This window comes from Exophiala bonariae (genome assembly GCF_035927105.1).
Source record: "Exophiala bonariae strain CCFEE 5792 chromosome Unknown scaffold_1, whole genome shotgun sequence".
Taxonomy (NCBI): Eukaryota; Fungi; Ascomycota; class Eurotiomycetes; order Chaetothyriales; family Herpotrichiellaceae; genus Exophiala; species Exophiala bonariae.
This window is the reverse complement of record NW_027042476.1, coordinates 3,256,856-3,274,634: the sequence shown is the minus strand read 5'-3', so window position 1 is coordinate 3,274,634 and position 17,779 is coordinate 3,256,856. Positions and strand designations below refer to the sequence as shown.

Genomic DNA, 17,779 nt, shown 5'->3' with positions numbered 1-17,779 from the left:
GTCTCGGTGCATCTCTTCGCGACCTCTCGACGGCCGCCGCCCATGGTTTTGGCTGGGAACAACCGCGTTCTTGGATTTTGTGATGCTATAAACCTGTTGGAAACACGCTTTGATTATCTCCCTGTATACAGTGGCATTTGCTCGCAGATACACTTCCATTCCGAATTTAGGTCCACAGCTTTAGTGCCACCTCATGCTCAGCGCGGAAATTCCAATATCTCAAGTCTGTTCATGGATCATCATCTCCACCAATAATCCGTAGGATCTTTGTCTCTCGTAATCATCTCGACTTTCTCGTCCCTCTGAGTTTGCCATCGTCATCATCATCATAATTCGTCATATCGCATAACCAGCAGGTGCACCAGGCCTGGCAGCGCTTCTCCTCTCGGGATCAAAATCCCGACTTCCCATGCGTGGTAGATGCAGCGTCTCATCGCTCTCACTCCTCTCGGTCTTCACAATGCTGCTGGACGTTCGTATCGTGTTCCACGGCGGTTTCTCGTCCATGTATAGCGATGGGTCTGAGTTGCTGGGTGATTCGAGTCGTGAACCAACCCCTAACCCGTCGTGGTTGAAGCTATCAAATGACTGGGGATTGGATCCAGGTCGATATGCATAAGGATAATTCACGTTCTGTTGGGCCTTGCGCTTGCCGCTTACTATGCTTCCTTGAGAGTTTCGTGGGATGTTGAATGGTGCGACTGATGGTTCCAGCTGTAGACCAACGTGGATGGTCTGTTGTGAGCCCCGAGATTCGAAGTCCGGTCGACTTCGGTGTACTCCTGCTGACCCGGGGGGCATTGGCCAATCTTCGATCCATTGGGAGACCCCTGTGCCTGTGGAATTATGCGGTCGAGTAATTTCGGTGGCAGGTAGTCCTGATGATCTTTCGCTTTGCCCTGCACGGTAGACTTGCATCGGTACCATTTTACCATCCGCACTCTTTCTCATCTGGAAATTCCGGGTTTCTAGGTTGCCGATGTCCTTCAGGAATCCTCTTGATCGGAGTTCTTCATCTGTGCCGGAATGGGCGACACCAATATTGGCCACATTGCCCACGATGAGACTATCGTGGAAATTGGAAGAATCCTCGCTCAGGGCCTTCTTTCTCAGACCTCCATGCGATGGATACCACACCCCATCATCTTTGTTCTTGGCGATACTTCCAATGGATTCCACAAAATATTTTTTGAAGAAAGGTTTGAGGGCTGGTGCGCTCGCGGCCCAAATGGCTACGTATAACTCGACAACTCCCCATATCCAAGTTTCCCAAAGTATCCGCGTGAAATCAAAATCTGTGTTCAGCATTTTGTACAGAAGGACAGTTCGAACGGTGCCAGCAGCGACGGAGAGGAAGCCGAGTGCAAACAAGCCATACAGTGCAAACTTCTGCCGTCGCGGTAGATCAAGATAATAGACGAGGAAGACCGGGAGTAGTGTGCTGTACAAGTCTCCAAGGACACTCAATCCTCCTGAGACGGGCAGCGAAGTACCTTCCGTCCGACAGCGAAACTTGTGGGAAGATGCCCAAAGCCGGTCGAAGCTTTGCCAGTATGCGTAAACAGGGTCGCAAATGAGTAATAATGCCATGCCGAAGCCAGCCATGTAGACAAGATTGTAGACGATGCCCACCCATGTTGCGATGAGAAATATCTTACTGAATTTGACGCTGAGTCGGCGATAGAAGAGTAGAACACTGATTTTGACAAACGTGCTGGCAATAACATAACACCACATGCTGATCCAAACATTCAAGCGATGACCAGGAAACTTTGATATCGGGATGTCCCAGACATGCCGTCCGCTGAAATAAATCTTGTTGCCAATGATTACCAGGACTGACAAAGCAATAGCAGGGACTAGGCCACAAATGACAAGGAGATCGTCCACTCCAGGAGCCCGAGTGATGAAGAGGCGTGAATATATTCTGGCCGCAACGAGGAGGACGCCTATAACGGTGAAGATGATACACACATAGACCAGTGCAGGCCCCCTGTCATCTGGGTTGACAAAGTTGGGAGTCGGCCATGAAGCAATGACTTCTGGCGGGGCTGAGAAGGGAGTCAATATCCCCATGATTGGTAGGACATGCAACTGAGGAAGACTCACGGCGCAAAGTATCAACCATGATTGATAGACCGATGTCACTCGTATATACTCTCCAGGCCACTTGCCCTGGTCAAGCCTCGACCGTTGACCCGAGACGGGCACTATTCTTGGAAAGACATATCAGACAATGAGCTGTGATAGTACCAATAAACTTTGTCCAGGTTGGTTTATTGTATCATGATTTGACAAAAGCGTCCAAATCACCAAAAGTGGTTACGAAGAAGCACGACGTGGGGAAAAGTGAGCCAAAGAAAGTAACGCCGTCGTCAAACGGTATCAGATTTGGAAAGATCAACTGGGTTTGCTGCGCTTTCTGGTCAATGCGTAGAAACGACGGATAGAAGCGAAGAGAGAAAAGGGAAGTGAGACTTAAAAACCGAGCAGGCGAGGTTCTGAAACAGGCCGAAAGGTTGATGGTGGAAGGAAGCTGCAGTCTGATATACCTGCGATAAGTACGGAGGCACGGTTTGAGCACTTTGACATGTGGATGCAGCAAGAGTAAGCATGTCCCACCTTGAGGCATTGGAAGTGCATGATACTCTTCGAGTCGTAGTGTGAGATCCCTGTCACGAGTATTGTGGCAGGACTTGGTGTCAATCGTCGCACTCTGCTCTTGCTTCGATGGCGGATCATGCCCGCATCTGCAAGGGAGGGCCTACTAAGTTTTGACTATCCGTACTTGACAAAACTTACTCGGTTGTTGGTGTACTTTCGTACCCTTCTCCTTGCTGCACTTCGTAGTGGAGTGAAAGGTTGCGATGGACCGTAAAGCACCAAGCCCCCTCCCTCCATGAAGCGGGGGGCCATGGACAAAGTGTCGCGGGTGTTCCTGGGACCTGCATGATGGATTCGGGAAGTGAGCGACGGTGGCCGTTATCCATGATGCTGGAGTTGCATCTCGGGGAAGCGAGGCGGCGGAGGGGCATACAGAACGGGGTAAGCGTCAATCAACCACTTTTTCAAGTCTTGGTAACTATCTACACAGGTATTCAAGGTTCAGGTTGACAAAGTGATCGATCTGGACCACCGGATACTAATGGTGATGGGGAATAGGATGATAAGTGGTTATTGCACAAAGTTTGAAACAACGTGAAGAGAAAGGTGAGGATAACAAAGGCACAGAATGAGTATCAGTGGCAGTGCTCCAGCTAGTTGATGGTTAAGCCCGCCCCTATTCTTCTCTTGTGACGGATGTCGTTTAAGGGGGTTCACTAAGCCAAGCGAGCTGAGCCGACTTGTGCTTTAACTATCTACCTCAGTGGGCTCTCAATCAATGGGGAAACGGAGGGGCATCTGCTTGTGTTTGTTTCTTTTTCGAATAGCCAACATGTACGAGTAGACTGGGAATTCCCAGCTAATTGCGGTGAACTCTGTTGTACTTGAGTTTATCGCTAAAGAAATTGCGCAAGATTCACGTAGGGTCCATCTTGGGTATCCTTTTGACAATATCAAGGGTATGCCTACATGAACAGTATCGTCCTTCTATCCTATCTACCTAGACTCAATAAGAAGCTAGGGAGAAAGGATCAGTGGCGCCGCTACTCACGCCGATCAGCACCAAGAGAGTTTGTCGCGAGGTGCCACTGATGCTTCGACTGGGGCGGAGCTCACATCCTGCATCGAGACTTGGTGTCAGAGCCGAACAACTTAACGATGAAACGTCCTGGAGGAATCAGTTCTCGGTGGGGGCAAAAGTCCAAGTGTATCTACTTCGTATCTTGTACTCCGTACGGATAGATAACTACTAAGTACTTTCATTGACTCGTGATGGTAGGCATCCATGGATGGTCACAAACAAGCCTGTGATACAGATCAAGGATCAGATTTATGTGATTTACGAGTACTTGAAATATCTATGAGTCATCCCAACTTATCGATGCGACTGATTGTTTCTCCGACAACGAGGCTGTGTAAAGTTTACCAAAGCTGATACAGGTGTGCTTTGACCATGTACTCAACAACTGAAACCACCATCAATGCCTTTTACTCGTAGGCGATAGTCAGCCCATTGAATGGCTTAACGAGCATGACGAGGTCCGGCTCGCCACTCCGGAGTAGCGACATGGATCAAACAGATATCGTGCCAGGCTCCCCGCAGCTATTGACCTGGATCAATTTAAAACATCCCTTCAAGTGCGAAGCTATGCGCGAGATAGGTCAATACCTAGGGTACAATATCAAGCAATGATGATGAATGTTGCGGACTAGTAGATACTAACTACTTGTCCCTGTACAAGTCATAAAGTAATATTCATTTTCGCTAGCACACTACTCAAAAGCAATGCCAACTGTCGCGTTTCCTGTCCGATTGTATACAAAAGCTATCAAGTCACTAATACGGTTGTCGAGAGTTTACCCGCCTTACCGCATTCAACTTTTGGCAACCACTCTGTAACATTATCTACAGCTTGGCAATAGGCTGCGATGACCCCACGGTGGTGATCTCATTGTAGAGAAGACTAGAGAATAATGTGTTAGCACGGACGTGTTCCACGCAAGACGATCCGAGGTTTCATAAACATACCTGGTCAAGAAGTCTGCGTAATCCTCACCAGTCACCTGGCCTTCAAAGTATCGAGCAGCAAGATGATACTTGTTACCCTTGGGTGCTTTTGAGGACAGCTCATCGGCTTGTTCCTTCAACACTCGTAAAGCGTAAGCCTTGTCCACGGTCTGACCATCAGCCGTCTTGACACCGTGCTTGACCCATTGCCATAGCTGTGATCGTGAAACCTCAGCGGTTGCAGCATCCTCCATCAAATAGTTGATCGGTACACAGCCGATTCCTCGCAGCCAACCTTCCATATATCCGAGGCCGATGTTAAGATTCTTTCGGATGCCATCTTCGGTAATGGTGCCAGGGACATTCATGTTGAGCAGATCATTGGCGGTGACGTTGACTTCTTCACGACGGATATAGAGCTGATTGGGGGTCGGCATGTGTTTATTGAAGACTTCGGCGGCGATTGATGCAAGAGCAGGGTGGGCAACCCAAGTTCCATCGTGACCAGCTCGGACTTCACGGAGTTTATCTTGTCGTACATTTTCCATGGCCTTCTCATTGGCTTCCGGGTTGTCCTTGATAGGGATTTGGGCTGCCATGCCGCCCATGGCATGAACTCCACGGCGATGGCAGGTCTTGATGAGGAGACGAACATATGCGTCCATGAATGGAACGGTCATGGTTATGGCAGACCGATCTGGAAGAACAAAGTTGGGATGTTGGCGGAATTTCTTGATCACAGAGAAGATGTAATCCCATCGTCCACAATTGAGACCGGAAGAATGATCTCTCAATTCGTAGATGATTTCGTCCATTTCGAAGGCGGCTGTGATGGTTTCAATGAGAACGGTTCCTCGAATGGTGCCACGGGGCATGCCAATATAATCTTGCGACAGGTTGAAAACGTCGTTCCACAGTCTAGCCTCGAGATGAGATTCCATCTTTGGGAGATAGAAATATGGGCCGAAACCTCGCTTGACGAGCTCGAAAGCATTGTGGAAAAAGTATAAACCAAAGTCGAAAAGTGAGCCAGAGATGGGCTCACCATCGACGGTGAAATGCTTCTCATCCAAATGCCAACCTCGAGCACGAGCAATCAAGGTTGGTAGGACTCTATCGGTGCGAAGCTTGTATTCTTTTTCTCCCTGTTTGAAGTCCACTTGTCGGCGAATGGCATCGTACAGATTGACTTGGCCAGCGACCTGGGCATCCCATGTGGGAGCTTGGGAATCTAGAAAAGACAGAGTCAGATTGAACGCATGGGAAAGTCTCGGCTATGATGGGTACCTTCGAAATCGGCCATATAGGTCCACACATTGCTGTTGAGGGCATTGACGACCATTTTACGATCCGTTGGGCCGGTAATCTCAATTCGTCGGTCGATTAGACCAGGAGCTGGAGGGGCACCTCTCCATGCATCATTCTCACGAATATGCTTGGTCTCGGGGAGAAAATCGGGCAGATTGCCCCTGTCAATCTCTTGTTGACGGATCACTCGTCTTTGGAGAAGGGATTTCCTTGTATCGTTGAATGATCTATGGAGGAGGGCGAGGAAAGCAGTGGCTTCGGGAGTAAGGATCTTGCGGAAAGAATCCTTGACCACTCCATTGATGGCGACGCCTTCGTTGATGGTTTCAATAGTGGCCATTGTGATGGTCTCAGCTGATGCAAATATGTATAGGGAAGGGAAAATAGCAAGAGGAGATGGTAAAGTGAGGGCAATGGTGGAAACAAAGCACCGAGGCAGTTGATATATAATTCATAAATACGTCAGAATGTGAAGGTCGGTGGTCCTATCATTCACATGCGTCGATTGCGGTCCCAAGGCCGGCGGAGTTCTCAGGTTCTGAAAGCTCTTTGGCCAATGGCAAATGGTTTACGTCCTTCCGATGGTGGCCATGGGCCAATTGAAGATGAGGGCGAAAGCCGGGACGAGGATGAAGATCAGCTTTTGGCATCATTCATCGCCGTGTGTGGGGTAAGAAACCCTCTCTAAAAAGTGCACGGAAGCCCAGCTCTGAACACCCTTCAACTTACCTTTCTCACTCTCCTTTCCCCCGAAATGCTGCCATCATGACATCGCCTTGAATGCCACTGCTCAATCCCGGCAACGGAACTCGCAGCCGTTGCAAGGTGCAACCAGGCTGATCTTTTCACAAGAGTACGTGCCAGACATGCAAGTTGTAACTCCTCCTCGTCGATCGTTAGAGTCAGACTGCGACTTGTCCGAGTGGAAAAGTTACCGGGCTCGTCAGCCTGAGTTGGCATAGTGTCCCTTATCCACAGGGCCCAGGCTCGAAAATGCCGAGGTCAAACAGCTGGGTCCGGGTAAGTTCCCAGCTTGCCTTATAAGACGGATTCTCCCGTCTCCTTCCGATTCCCTGAATACCCGGACTTAGCCAGACGGCATCAACGTACCACGTACCTCGTACCAGTGGAAGCGTTGAATCTGATCCGACGACTTTCTCAAATAAATGATTCGAGGTCGGTCCAATGATGCAAATCGAGGGAAGAGAAACGGTGAGAGCGACAGCATGTGGATTGGACTCGAATTGTGATACTTGCATTTTCAAAGCCTGCTTGCAAGAGGAAGAATCTAGCATCTTCTAATGTGCACCAATATCTGAGGAGTAAACATGCAGAGCACCAGACAACCCAATTGAGTGCCAGTCCTGTTCGAGTAGGCTTTCCTGGCAAAGTGCTTCACGCTCTAAAGATTATCTTCCATAAACCTGTATTCGGCTGGATTTGGCCATGATTTCTGATTTTGGAAAACCATGAGATTCGTCGTGGTGAGAAGACATTTCTCATGTCGATGTCTTGAATTACGTATCATGCAATATGTGTGCATCCTGACCTGGAGGACGTCGTCACCAAACTGCATCACGTGATATGGTCCTCCGGAGTCCGGATTAACTGAAGTTCCAGTTTCTTTTTTCGTCAATTTGAACTTGAACTTGAACGCCAAGCGGCAGGAGGAACTTCCCCGCGCTTTCTCCAAATTGAATCCACGACAACGTGAGCATAATTTTTGATCCATGTCCAGCGGTTGTGGTCATAGCATATCAGTCTCATCGTGCCATTGAACCGCGTTCCCAGGGCTCCAAACACAAGACACCCAAACCTATACATGGATAATGGGTGACAGTGCAGAATCAGGTCCTCCAGAAATCTTGGAGAATCAGACTGCCAAACTTAAGAGCAGTTCCACAAACATCCGTATTGAAGCCTTGCGAAGACTGCTTCATTCTGTCCAAGCCAGTGGTACGACCATTGACCTCAACTCACCGGCACAAACTGACCTTTGACAGAGGATGAATCCGAGCTGCGCCATACCCTGAATCTCCTGCCTGCCGTCCTCGAGACTTATCCACGCTATGCAGACCGCAAGTCTCGCCGGGCAGTTCAATCATGTCTTCGAGCCTATTTGAATGCTTCCACTTTGGCCGCACCTACATTTAGTGCAATAACAAAATACCTGGTGCAAGAGAGCCAAAAAGCCGTCATAGCCCCAGCGAGTGCATTCGTACTGCTTGAATGGGCCTGCCTTGTTCAGCAAGAATGCGTACGCAATCAAAAACCCTTCGCTACCGTCTATCCCACCGTTTCCGTTGCGGCTGCTCGATTGGTTGATAAATGTGAGGATACAAGTGTCCGCGGTGGCATTCAACATTCTGCGTTGGTCATTGCGAGGAGGGGCCTACGTGATGCCTTCAAATCTACAACCCTAGGTGCTGATGCCTTGGAGCTCACTCTAAAAGCAATTACGGGTGCATCGGACTCGGGTTCTGGATATGCACCTTATGTGGGTATCATTGCTGGCGTTAGCGCACGTATCCCAGAGAGAAAAGAACAACTGAAGGCTCGAAAGGCTGAAGTGTTGGACTTTTATGTCAAGTCAATTGTGGGCTCCAAATCTCCCGTACCTCATCATGAGTCACATGGCCTAGAAGACTTCTTTCAGGAATTTGCGACGATCGAGGACATTACTGGGGTCGTGGTTCCGGCAGTTGAGAAAGCGGTCTTGCGATCTCCAGAGGCGATCCTCCAAGGCCCCCTTGTCGACCTCGCCTCTTGCATCTCTTCTGACATTGATACATCAGGTCTTGTTCTATCAAAGCTTTTGAAGCCCCTCCTATCAGCTCTCAATTCGACAAATGCCACAGTCCGCGATGGTGCCGGTAAGGCTTTGTTGGCCCTTATTGGTAGAGGCGGAGATCTCTCGAATCTTCGAAAAATTGCGATTGAGATTGCGTCAACAATTAAATCATCCAAGCCTGCAAGCTTCGATCTACGTGGCATGCTTGCGGATGTTTTACAAACCATCTCGTCCGAATTGAACACTTCTGCGGCTATCATCCAAGCACTTGTTCCTGCAGCAACAAAGGAAGCAAATGAAGGAGCTTTGAAGAAAGAACTGCTGGCATTAGCACCACATTTGACAACAGTCATCTCAACCTCGAGTATTGACAAGTCAATTTCAGATCCGCTCCTGAAAGGGTGTGTCGAAAAGCGGCCAGTTTTTCGGAAGCTCTGGCTGCTTTGTGTTGCTAGTGTTCTAAAAGGGCTTAACGAAGCACCACCACAAGGTTCTTCAAGAGAATTTCTCAAAGCATCTCTGAAGGCATTGAAAGATGTCCACGACGAGTTTGCCCTGAGTCCTCTTCCTGCTACCCAGAACGGTTCTGTGGCAGCAGCATTTGGTCTTCCTGCTCTCCTGAACTCACCAATCTTACTGCTTGATGAATACAAATCAAAATCTTATGAACAAATGAGGCAACAGCTTCTACATGTTGTTCCAAAGATATCTATCTTGATCAACCCGAAAGTTTATGGCCGTCTGACAACATCAGAGGACACACACTGGACGCTGCTTGCATTGATGACACTCGCCCCAGAGCTTGGCAATGCTGATGATGATTCCAAAACAGCATGGGCAAGAGCAATCTTACATCTCTTGCTGACACCAGAAGTGGATTCAGATGTTCGAAAAGAGACTGGTGCAGGTCTATCGCGCGTTTACCTAGAATACCCTGCTGCGGTAGGCTCAAGCATTGTCCTGGGCATCTGGGATTACCTGCGTGCACGCGCACAGGAAACCACGAGTCATTCGGACAACTTAGAGCTTATCGCTGATCAACGACTCTTACTCGCAGTGAAGTCCATTAGTCCCACGAAAGAAAAATGGACAACAATCGATCATGAGTTTCCAGGAGACACTCTAGATCAACAAGCGATTGCTACTGTTGCCCTTCTCAGGCCCGAATTAATTGCAAACGCGGACTGGATTGCAAACTGCCTTGCCATTGGAATTGATCCTGGCAATCTGGCCGCAGCGAACCAAGAAGCATTTCTCTCAGAGCTCCTCTCACATTTTGAACAGAACAAACTCGCACCGCTCAACAAGTTCGAAGTTGCTGCTTGTGATGCAGCAGCCACGTTGGCTTTTGTCTCCCCGGATTCCTTCACTCCATCTCTGGTTGCCCAGTTTACAAAAGATCTCGAATCATCTCAGTTGGCCGGAATTGGTCCCACAGAGGCATTGATTGCCCGCGCCCCAGAAGGAACAGTAGTGGTCGATGTACTCGGTCAGCAAACGAATGAAGTACTTGACAACAAGAATCAGAAAGACTATGATGTCCTCAAGTGGGAGGAAGAAATACGTGCCCAGCTTTCAAAGAAAAAGGGTGCTCCTCAGAAGAAGTTGACAGCCGACCAGCAGGCTAAGGTTGACTCTCAACTCGCTCTTGAAGTGGAGACCAGGCAGAGAATCCGGGTTATATCTGCAAATCTTAGACGAGGTGCCGGCTTCATTCAAGGTTTGGCTCGTGGTCCCCCAACCGATGCACGGAAGTGGATGACTCCTGCGACCACTTCTATCCTGAATGCACTTGAAGTTGGTGCGTCTCTTATCGTTGACGATGAACTCTTCACATCATACATTGCTTGCGCCACGCAAATCTCAGATCGCTTAGGTACCATGCGTCCGTTTATAGGAATCGCAACCTTGAGGTCTCTCCGCAACGCCAGCGTGCCAGAAAACCTGTCAAGTGAACCTCTCGCAGAGCTTGGCACCAGAGTGTTGTACAGACTCAGATTTGCTGCTGAACAGCGGCCCTTTGATACGGCAACCACGGCTTACGCATTGCCACTAATATTTTCAGTCCTTGAAAGTGGGCGAGTAGGCGAGGTTGAGGACGACGAGGCCGATGCGCAGGTCCTTCTTGCCCTTGAGTTTTTGTCGTTTCAAGTTGGATCTGGTGCCGATGAGTTCCTTCCAAGGGCAGACATTCTTCAACATCTCATCAAAGCCATGCAGAAATATAATCAACACTACCGCATCGTCAAAGACTGCTTGCTCGACTTTAGCCGATCCATTTCGGACAATATTACGGCCAGGGAACGTGGCATCCTTCTTGCCGCCACTACATTACCCGAGACCTCTACACGTTCAGCGGCTCTTCAAGCGATACATTCCGAACTTGATCTTGCGGAGATTGACTTCTCCGTTCATATTTGGATTGCATGTCAAGATGAAGAAGATGAAAACGCCGAATTGGCCCTGGCAATTTGGCAGGATCATGAGTTCACAGTCACCAAGGAAATGATTGACAGCATACCAGAGTTTCTCTTTTCCCCAAGCCAGTCAACCAGAATAGCCTCATCCAAGGCCCTTGCTCAAGCACTTGTTCAGGTTGACACCAAGACGGATGAAATCCTCGAACGGTTGCAAGAGGCTTATCGTACTGAAGCACAGCCTCTTGTTCCAAAACGGAACAAATTTGGAATCGTTCAAAAAGCCGATCTAGTGGATCGATGGGAAAAGAGAAGTGGACTTGCTTTGGCTTTCAAGGAGTTGTCTTCGGTATTGAGTACAGCATCCTTGATGCCTTTCATGACCTTTCTGGTCTCAGAAGGTCCGCTCTCTGATCGTCATACAGTAGTACGGGAAGAAATGGTCAATGCCGGAACTGCGACCGTTGCTAGCCGCGGCAAGGAGCAGCTAGAGCCTCTCATGGGGTTGTTCGAAAAGGTTTTACAGGGTCCAGATCAAGCTACGCAGGAGGCAGACTGGGTCAATGAAGCAGTCATCGTTCTCTATGGGTCACTCGCAAGGCACCTTCCGGATGGTGACAAACGAACGCAGAGCGTGATCAGTAAGCTCCTTGAGACATTAAGCACACCCTCAGAGTCCGTGCAGTATGCTGTTGCAAACTGTCTTCCTCCATTAGTGCGACCGCAAAATCTTGATGCTGGAATATATGTGTCGTCATTGTTACAGCAGCTTCTGCAGTCCAAAAAGTACGCCGAGCGCCGTGGTGCTGCGTACGGACTTGCTGGTATCGTCAAAGGCAAAGGAGTAGCAATTATCCGACAGCTCAGGATCATGTCAGCACTCAGGGCTGCAACTGAAAACAAGAAGAGTGCTGAACAGCGACAGGGAGCATTGATGGCTTACGAATTACTTTCTCTGCTCCTTGGCCGGCTGTTCGAACCATATATCATTGAAGTATTACCGCAATTGCTTGGGCTATTTGGAGATCCTACAGCATCAGTTCGTGAAGCCTGCCTGGATACTGCAAAGACGTGTTTCGCAAGTCTTAGCTCATTCGGCGTGAATCGTGTGCTTCCACAGCTGCTTGAAGGTCTGGATGAAACACAATGGCGAAGCAAGAAGGGTGCTTGTGATCTTCTTGGCGCAATGGCTTACTTGGATCCCCAACAACTTGCCACCAGTCTACCCGATATAATTCCTCCTCTCACCTCAGTGCTCACTGACAGTCACAAGGAAGTGCGCGCTGCAGCAAATAGTAGTCTGAAGAGATTTGGCGAAGTCATCACCAATCCAGAGGTCAAGAGTCTGGTCGATATCCTACTGAAGGCTCTGAGTGATCCGACGAGATACACAGAAGAAGCGTTGGATGGCCTCATCAGAGTTTCATTCATACACTACCTGGATGCTCCATCACTTGCTTTGGTGGTAAGGATCTTGGAAAGAGGTCTTAACGACCGATCAGCGACAAAACGAAAAGCTGCCCAAATCATTGGTAGCTTGGCCCATCTGACAGAAAAGAGGGACATCGTTGTACACTTGCCTATTCTAGTAACTGGATTACGGCTTGCGTCAGTTGATCCTGTACCCGCAACCCGAGCTACAGGCTCCAAGGCGTTGGGTAGTCTTGTTGAAAAGCTTGGTGAAGACGCCTTTCCTGACCTCATACCTAGCCTCATGGCATCACTTCGTACAGATACAGGTGCTGGAGACCGTCTTGGTTCGGCACAAGCCCTCAGTGAAGTGCTTGCCGGTCTTGGAACCGCTCGCCTGGAAGAAACCCTACCCACTATTTTGCAGAACGTTGCGAGCCCAAGAGCCACGGTGAGGGAAGGATTCATGACATTATTCATATTTCTGCCAGCGTGCTTTGGAAATGGTTTCGCCAATTATCTATCCCAAATCATCCCGTCCATTCTTAGTGGATTGGCAGATGATATGGAAGCTATACGTGATACTGCTCTCCGTGCAGGTCGATTGCTCGTCAAGAATTTTGCCACAAAAGCAATTGATCTGCTCTTGCCAGAACTGCAGAGAGGATTGGCAGATGACAGTTATCGCATTCGTCTCAGCTCTGTCGAACTTGTCGGAGATCTACTTTTCAATCTGACTGGTGTCAGCGCCCAAGCAGAGGCAGAAGAGGAAGGTGGTTCTGCTGCTCAAGCTGGGCAATCACTCCTTGAAGTTTTGGGTGAAGACCGCCGGAACAAAGTTCTTTCTTCCCTATACATATGTCGCTGTGATACTTCCGGTATGGTTCGAGCTGCTGCTATCGCAGTCTGGAAGGCATTAGTCGCAACTCCAAGAACACTCCGTGAATTGGTGCCAACACTCAGTCAAATGATCATTGCTCGTCTTGCATCTTCCAACATGGAACACAAGGTTATCGCAGGCAATGCTCTTGGCGAAGTCATCCGAAAAGCTGGAGAAGGTGTATTTGCCTCCCTGCTCCCTTCGCTTGAGGAGGGTTTGCAGATCTCGACCGACCCAGACAAACGACAGGGAATCTGTATTGCCCTACGCGAGATTGTCAATGCAGCACAGCCAGAATCCTTGGAAGAGCATGAGAAGAAACTGATTTCGATCGTACGGTTAGCCTTGACAGACTCCGATCCAGAGGTACGAGAGGCTGCCGCCGAATCTTTTGATTCACTACAACAAACCTTTGGGAAACGTGCCGTCGATCAAGTACTGCCTCATCTTCTCAATCTTCTACGAAGCGAGTCAGATGCAGAGAATGCACTGTCAGCTCTCTTGACGTTGCTTACCGAAACAACAAGAGCAAACGTGATCCTGCCTAACTTGATTCCTACCCTACTCACCAACCCTATCACAGCTTTCAATGCTCGAGCACTAGCCTCATTGGCCAAGGTTGGTAGCTCTAGCATGACTCGACGACTGCCGTCAATACTTAACAGCCTGGCTGACAACATCGTCAAATGTAAAGACGAAGAACTTCTGGACGATTTGGACCAAGCCTTTGAGGCAGTTCTTTCATCGGTTGATGAGTTTGACGGCCTGAACACTGCCATGAGTGTGATGCTCGCAATGATCAAGCACGACGACCACCGAAGACGAGCGGTGGCCGCGAATCATCTTGCCAAGTTCTTTGCGACATCGTCTGTGGATTATTCGCGCTACAACCAAGATCTCATTCGTGCATTGCTTATTTCTTTTGGAGATCGAGATCGAGATGTGGTTCAGGCTGCCTGGTCTGCATTGAGCCAGCTACAAAGCCACCTTCGGAAAGAGGAGATGGAGGCTCTGGTCAATTCTACTCGCCAAGTCTTGCAACAAGCGGGCACTGAAGGCTCAATACTCCCCGGCTTTACGCTTCCAAAGGGCATTCTACCTGTGCTCCAGATTTTCCTTCAAGGACTAATGAATGGCACCTCTGAACAACGTGTACAAGCAGCCATGGGAATTTCCGATATTATTGATCGAAGTGGCCCTGATGCCTTGAAACCATTCGTCACGCAGATTACTGGTCCGCTGATTCGAGTTGTTGGCGAACGCTCCATGGACGTCAAATGTGCTATTCTGGCGACACTCAATCAATTGCTCGAAAAGATACCCACCTTCCTCAGACCATTCTTACCACAGCTGCAGAGAACATTCACCAAATCCATCGCAGATCCAAGCAGTGATCTTTTACGAACTCGTGCCACAAAGGCATTGAGCACCTTGATTACTTTGACACCAAGGGTTGATCCGCTCATTGCCGAATTAGTCACCGGGTCCAAGACGACCGATCCAGGTGTACGTAACGCAATGCTTAAAGCATTGCAAGAAGTAGTCAGCAAGGTTGGGGCTAGCATGAGTGATGCATCAAGGGATTCTATCCTTGGGCTTATGGACGTCCAGTCGGATGCGCCTGGTGACACTATGACGGTGACAATTGCACGCCTTCTTGGAGCCATGATCAAAGTGCTTCCGGCAGACAAGGCAGCACCGTTGATCAAAAGTCGAGTTCTCGCCCTACCAGCTTCCAGTGCTTCAGTTCTTGCCCTTAACTCTGTCCTTTTGGAGAGCCCATCGACACTTGTTGATGGTTACTCTCAGGAAACGCAAGAAGTAATTATTGCCGGGATTTCGGGAAGAAACATCTTCGTCCAACAAAACTCGGTGCTGGGTGCAGGTAAATTCCTGTTGGCGGACACAATAGTCTCCAATACCGAGGCAGTGCAACCGTTATTCGAAGCATTATCCTCAGTTGTCGCTCCAGGCGGTGATATCGACTCGCGTCGTCTAGCACTAGTGGTAATACGGACCGTGGCACGACATCACGGGGACGAAGTGCGGGAGTTCCTATCATTCTTGATCCCACCAGTCTTCTCGTCCGTCCGTGACCCAGTCATCCCCGTCAAACTGGCCGCCGAAGCAGCATTCCTGGAACTCTTTGGCGTCATGGACGAGGAATCAGCCATCTACGACCAGTACATGGCAGGCCCCGGCAAAGGACTGCCGGCCGGGCAACAACGGCCGATGAACGACTATTTCAAGCGGGTTGCTCTGCGGCTGGGGGCGCAGGCACGAGAGAGGAGAGAGGCGGAGGGTGGACAGGGAGGCTTGGGACTGAGTTCGGATGAACAGGAGGATGAGCGCGAGTTGTGGAGCGTGGGCAAAGTGGACCTCAGTGAGGTTTTTGCCGATGAGTGATGCCATCATGATTGATGCATGGATGCATGATTGGCAATGGCTGGAACGTGAGGATAGATGAAATGAGAGGACGAAACCTTTTTAGAGAGAAAAATTCATGCTTGTTTTTTTTCCCAGCTACCTGGGCATATTGTCGATGGTCTCGGAGGACTATGGTGTATGGAGAGATGATCACCAAATGCTATGATACCATTCAGATGCTATATTCGAGGTGCCGTGCCCCTAGTCCACATCAATGGGAAGTGACTATCGGGCCTCCACGTGTTCGAGGTACTACTAAATAAAGCAGGAGAATGATCTCCCGTGCTGCTACCCGTAATCAGGGCGATACATGGCACCTGGGCGAGGTTGGACCTCTCACGTAGACGTTTGGACAGGGGACGTCGGTTCGTCGTGTTGGGGGTGTCGTTCGAGCCACAGTGGTGGAAGGAAGTCTTGATTTCTCGTCACCCTGACGATCGGCTCAAGTCTTCCATCGTCCACACTCGGTATGCAGATAGGGTCTCGGCGATTAGGGCCAGTGAAGAGTGGCGTTTGCTGTGTGTCACTTGGAAGGTGTTCATACGTGTTTATTGTTTATGTCGATGGCTCCGGACCGAGATATCCCATCTATTGTGTCACCGTGCCTAGGGCAATGTGACAGTGCACGAAGGGCAGCTGCATAGAAGATGGTTCGCTGCATCTGCACGATGGGCTGTACCGCGTGGCGTGGCGTGGCGTGGGCTGTGGGAAGCAGAATCAACATGATCAACACATTTCACCACCGTGCTTGAATGATCGCATCAGAACATACTCCTTCAACACAGTACGCAGAGAACGCAGGGTTCACCATCTCAATAAGGACAAATTTGGAATGAATCAACTTGGGGAATGAGTTCATCACCTTGAAACTTGCAAGTTCATTGACGTGCTTCCGTGGTGGGCGGCTCTCTGCCTGCCCTGTTTGGGGATCTCGTGTGACTTGAAAGAAAAAGACGAGAATCGTTTCGGTCAGTCATGGAACATGATTCAGGTGGAAACCACAGTATCCACAACCCATGTGTACGGTGACCTGCAACACGTAGCTGAGATGGAAATGAGATTTGGAATTACAGTTGCCCATGGGCACGGGAGGTTGAGACAGTACCAGTGCTTGGTGTGAGGCTCAAGAGCGTGAAGGGGCAAACGTGGTTAGAATGAGGATTTTTGGATGAGAATTTGATGTCAAAATGTCAAAAAGCTGATCTCAGGGCCGGTCACCAAGTGGCCGTGGCAGACAGACGGCGGCAAGTTACAACCCTGTGTTTGTGTTTGTGCGGGAAGGCCATGTCGGGTCCGCTTGTGTTTGTCTGCTGGACCAGCGAGGATCCGTCTGGCTTGAAGCCATTGCAATCATCAGTGTCTTGAAACTTGACTATGATGGATGGTGATGAAGACGATGTTCGTCGTTCGTTTGGACGTGGGACTTCCGTATGCTGGTTACTGGTGGTTCATGAGGTAGCTCCACATGGCGCTAGAAAAGCGAGACCTTGGGGATTCAAGCAGTGACTTATGGGTAGTACGGGTGCTGGAAGGCTGGTGGGGGAGACTCATGATAAGCAAAGTGGAGGTCGTCTCTAACCTCACCGGTACTCGCTCACCTTGTGTAGCCAGGCAAGATGCCACGTCGACGGAAGATTTCGTATATATAGTTTAGTGAGTAATGATCCTGAGGACGGACTATATTGGTAGTTGAGGTAATGGAAATTCAAAAGGTGCCTGAGATGCCAACGGGTGTATGCATTTCTGCAGTCGAAATGGACGGGCAGAATACTCGTTGTGGTATTGAAGCCGTGGAGGCTCACTAGACGGTCCTTTGTTTTTGCTTCTGGTTATTATTACTGGGACTGGGATTGGGCGTGGATTTACTGCTGAGTCTGTTATCTGTCGTCAGCAGACCCAACAGGAATAGGAGCGAGGAGGGGAAAGGAAGGGAG

At 49.4% G+C, this 17,779-nt stretch overlaps 3 protein-coding genes across 3 annotated transcripts; 1 reads left to right on the top strand and 2 right to left on the bottom strand.

Moving 5' to 3' along the window:
- Nucleotides 1-336: 336 nt before the first annotated feature.
- LTR84_001145 (uncharacterized protein) lies at nucleotides 337-2,076 on the bottom strand (the record flags this gene model as incomplete). The annotated part of the gene is made up of 1 exon (XM_064844771.1): nucleotides 337-2,076. One exon carries the CDS (start codon nucleotides 2,074-2,076, stop codon nucleotides 337-339), a length of 1,740 nt encoding a protein of 579 aa, XP_064712631.1.
- A 2,434-nt stretch (nucleotides 2,077-4,510) lies between these two features.
- LTR84_001144 (uncharacterized protein) lies at nucleotides 4,511-6,260 on the bottom strand (the record flags this gene model as incomplete). Its single annotated transcript, XM_064844770.1, has 3 exons — nucleotides 4,511-4,568; nucleotides 4,634-5,843; nucleotides 5,900-6,260. The coding sequence occupies 3 exons, from the start codon at nucleotides 6,258-6,260 to the stop codon at nucleotides 4,511-4,513; spliced, it is 1,629 nt and encodes a 542-aa protein (XP_064712630.1).
- Nucleotides 6,261-7,749: 1,489 nt separating this feature from the next.
- Nucleotides 7,750-15,824, top strand: LTR84_001143 (uncharacterized protein; the record flags this gene model as incomplete). Its single annotated transcript, XM_064844769.1, has 2 exons — nucleotides 7,750-7,876; nucleotides 7,924-15,824. The coding sequence occupies 2 exons, from the start codon at nucleotides 7,750-7,752 to the stop codon at nucleotides 15,822-15,824; spliced, it is 8,028 nt and encodes a 2,675-aa protein (XP_064712629.1).
- Nucleotides 15,825-17,779: the final 1,955 nt, after the last annotated feature.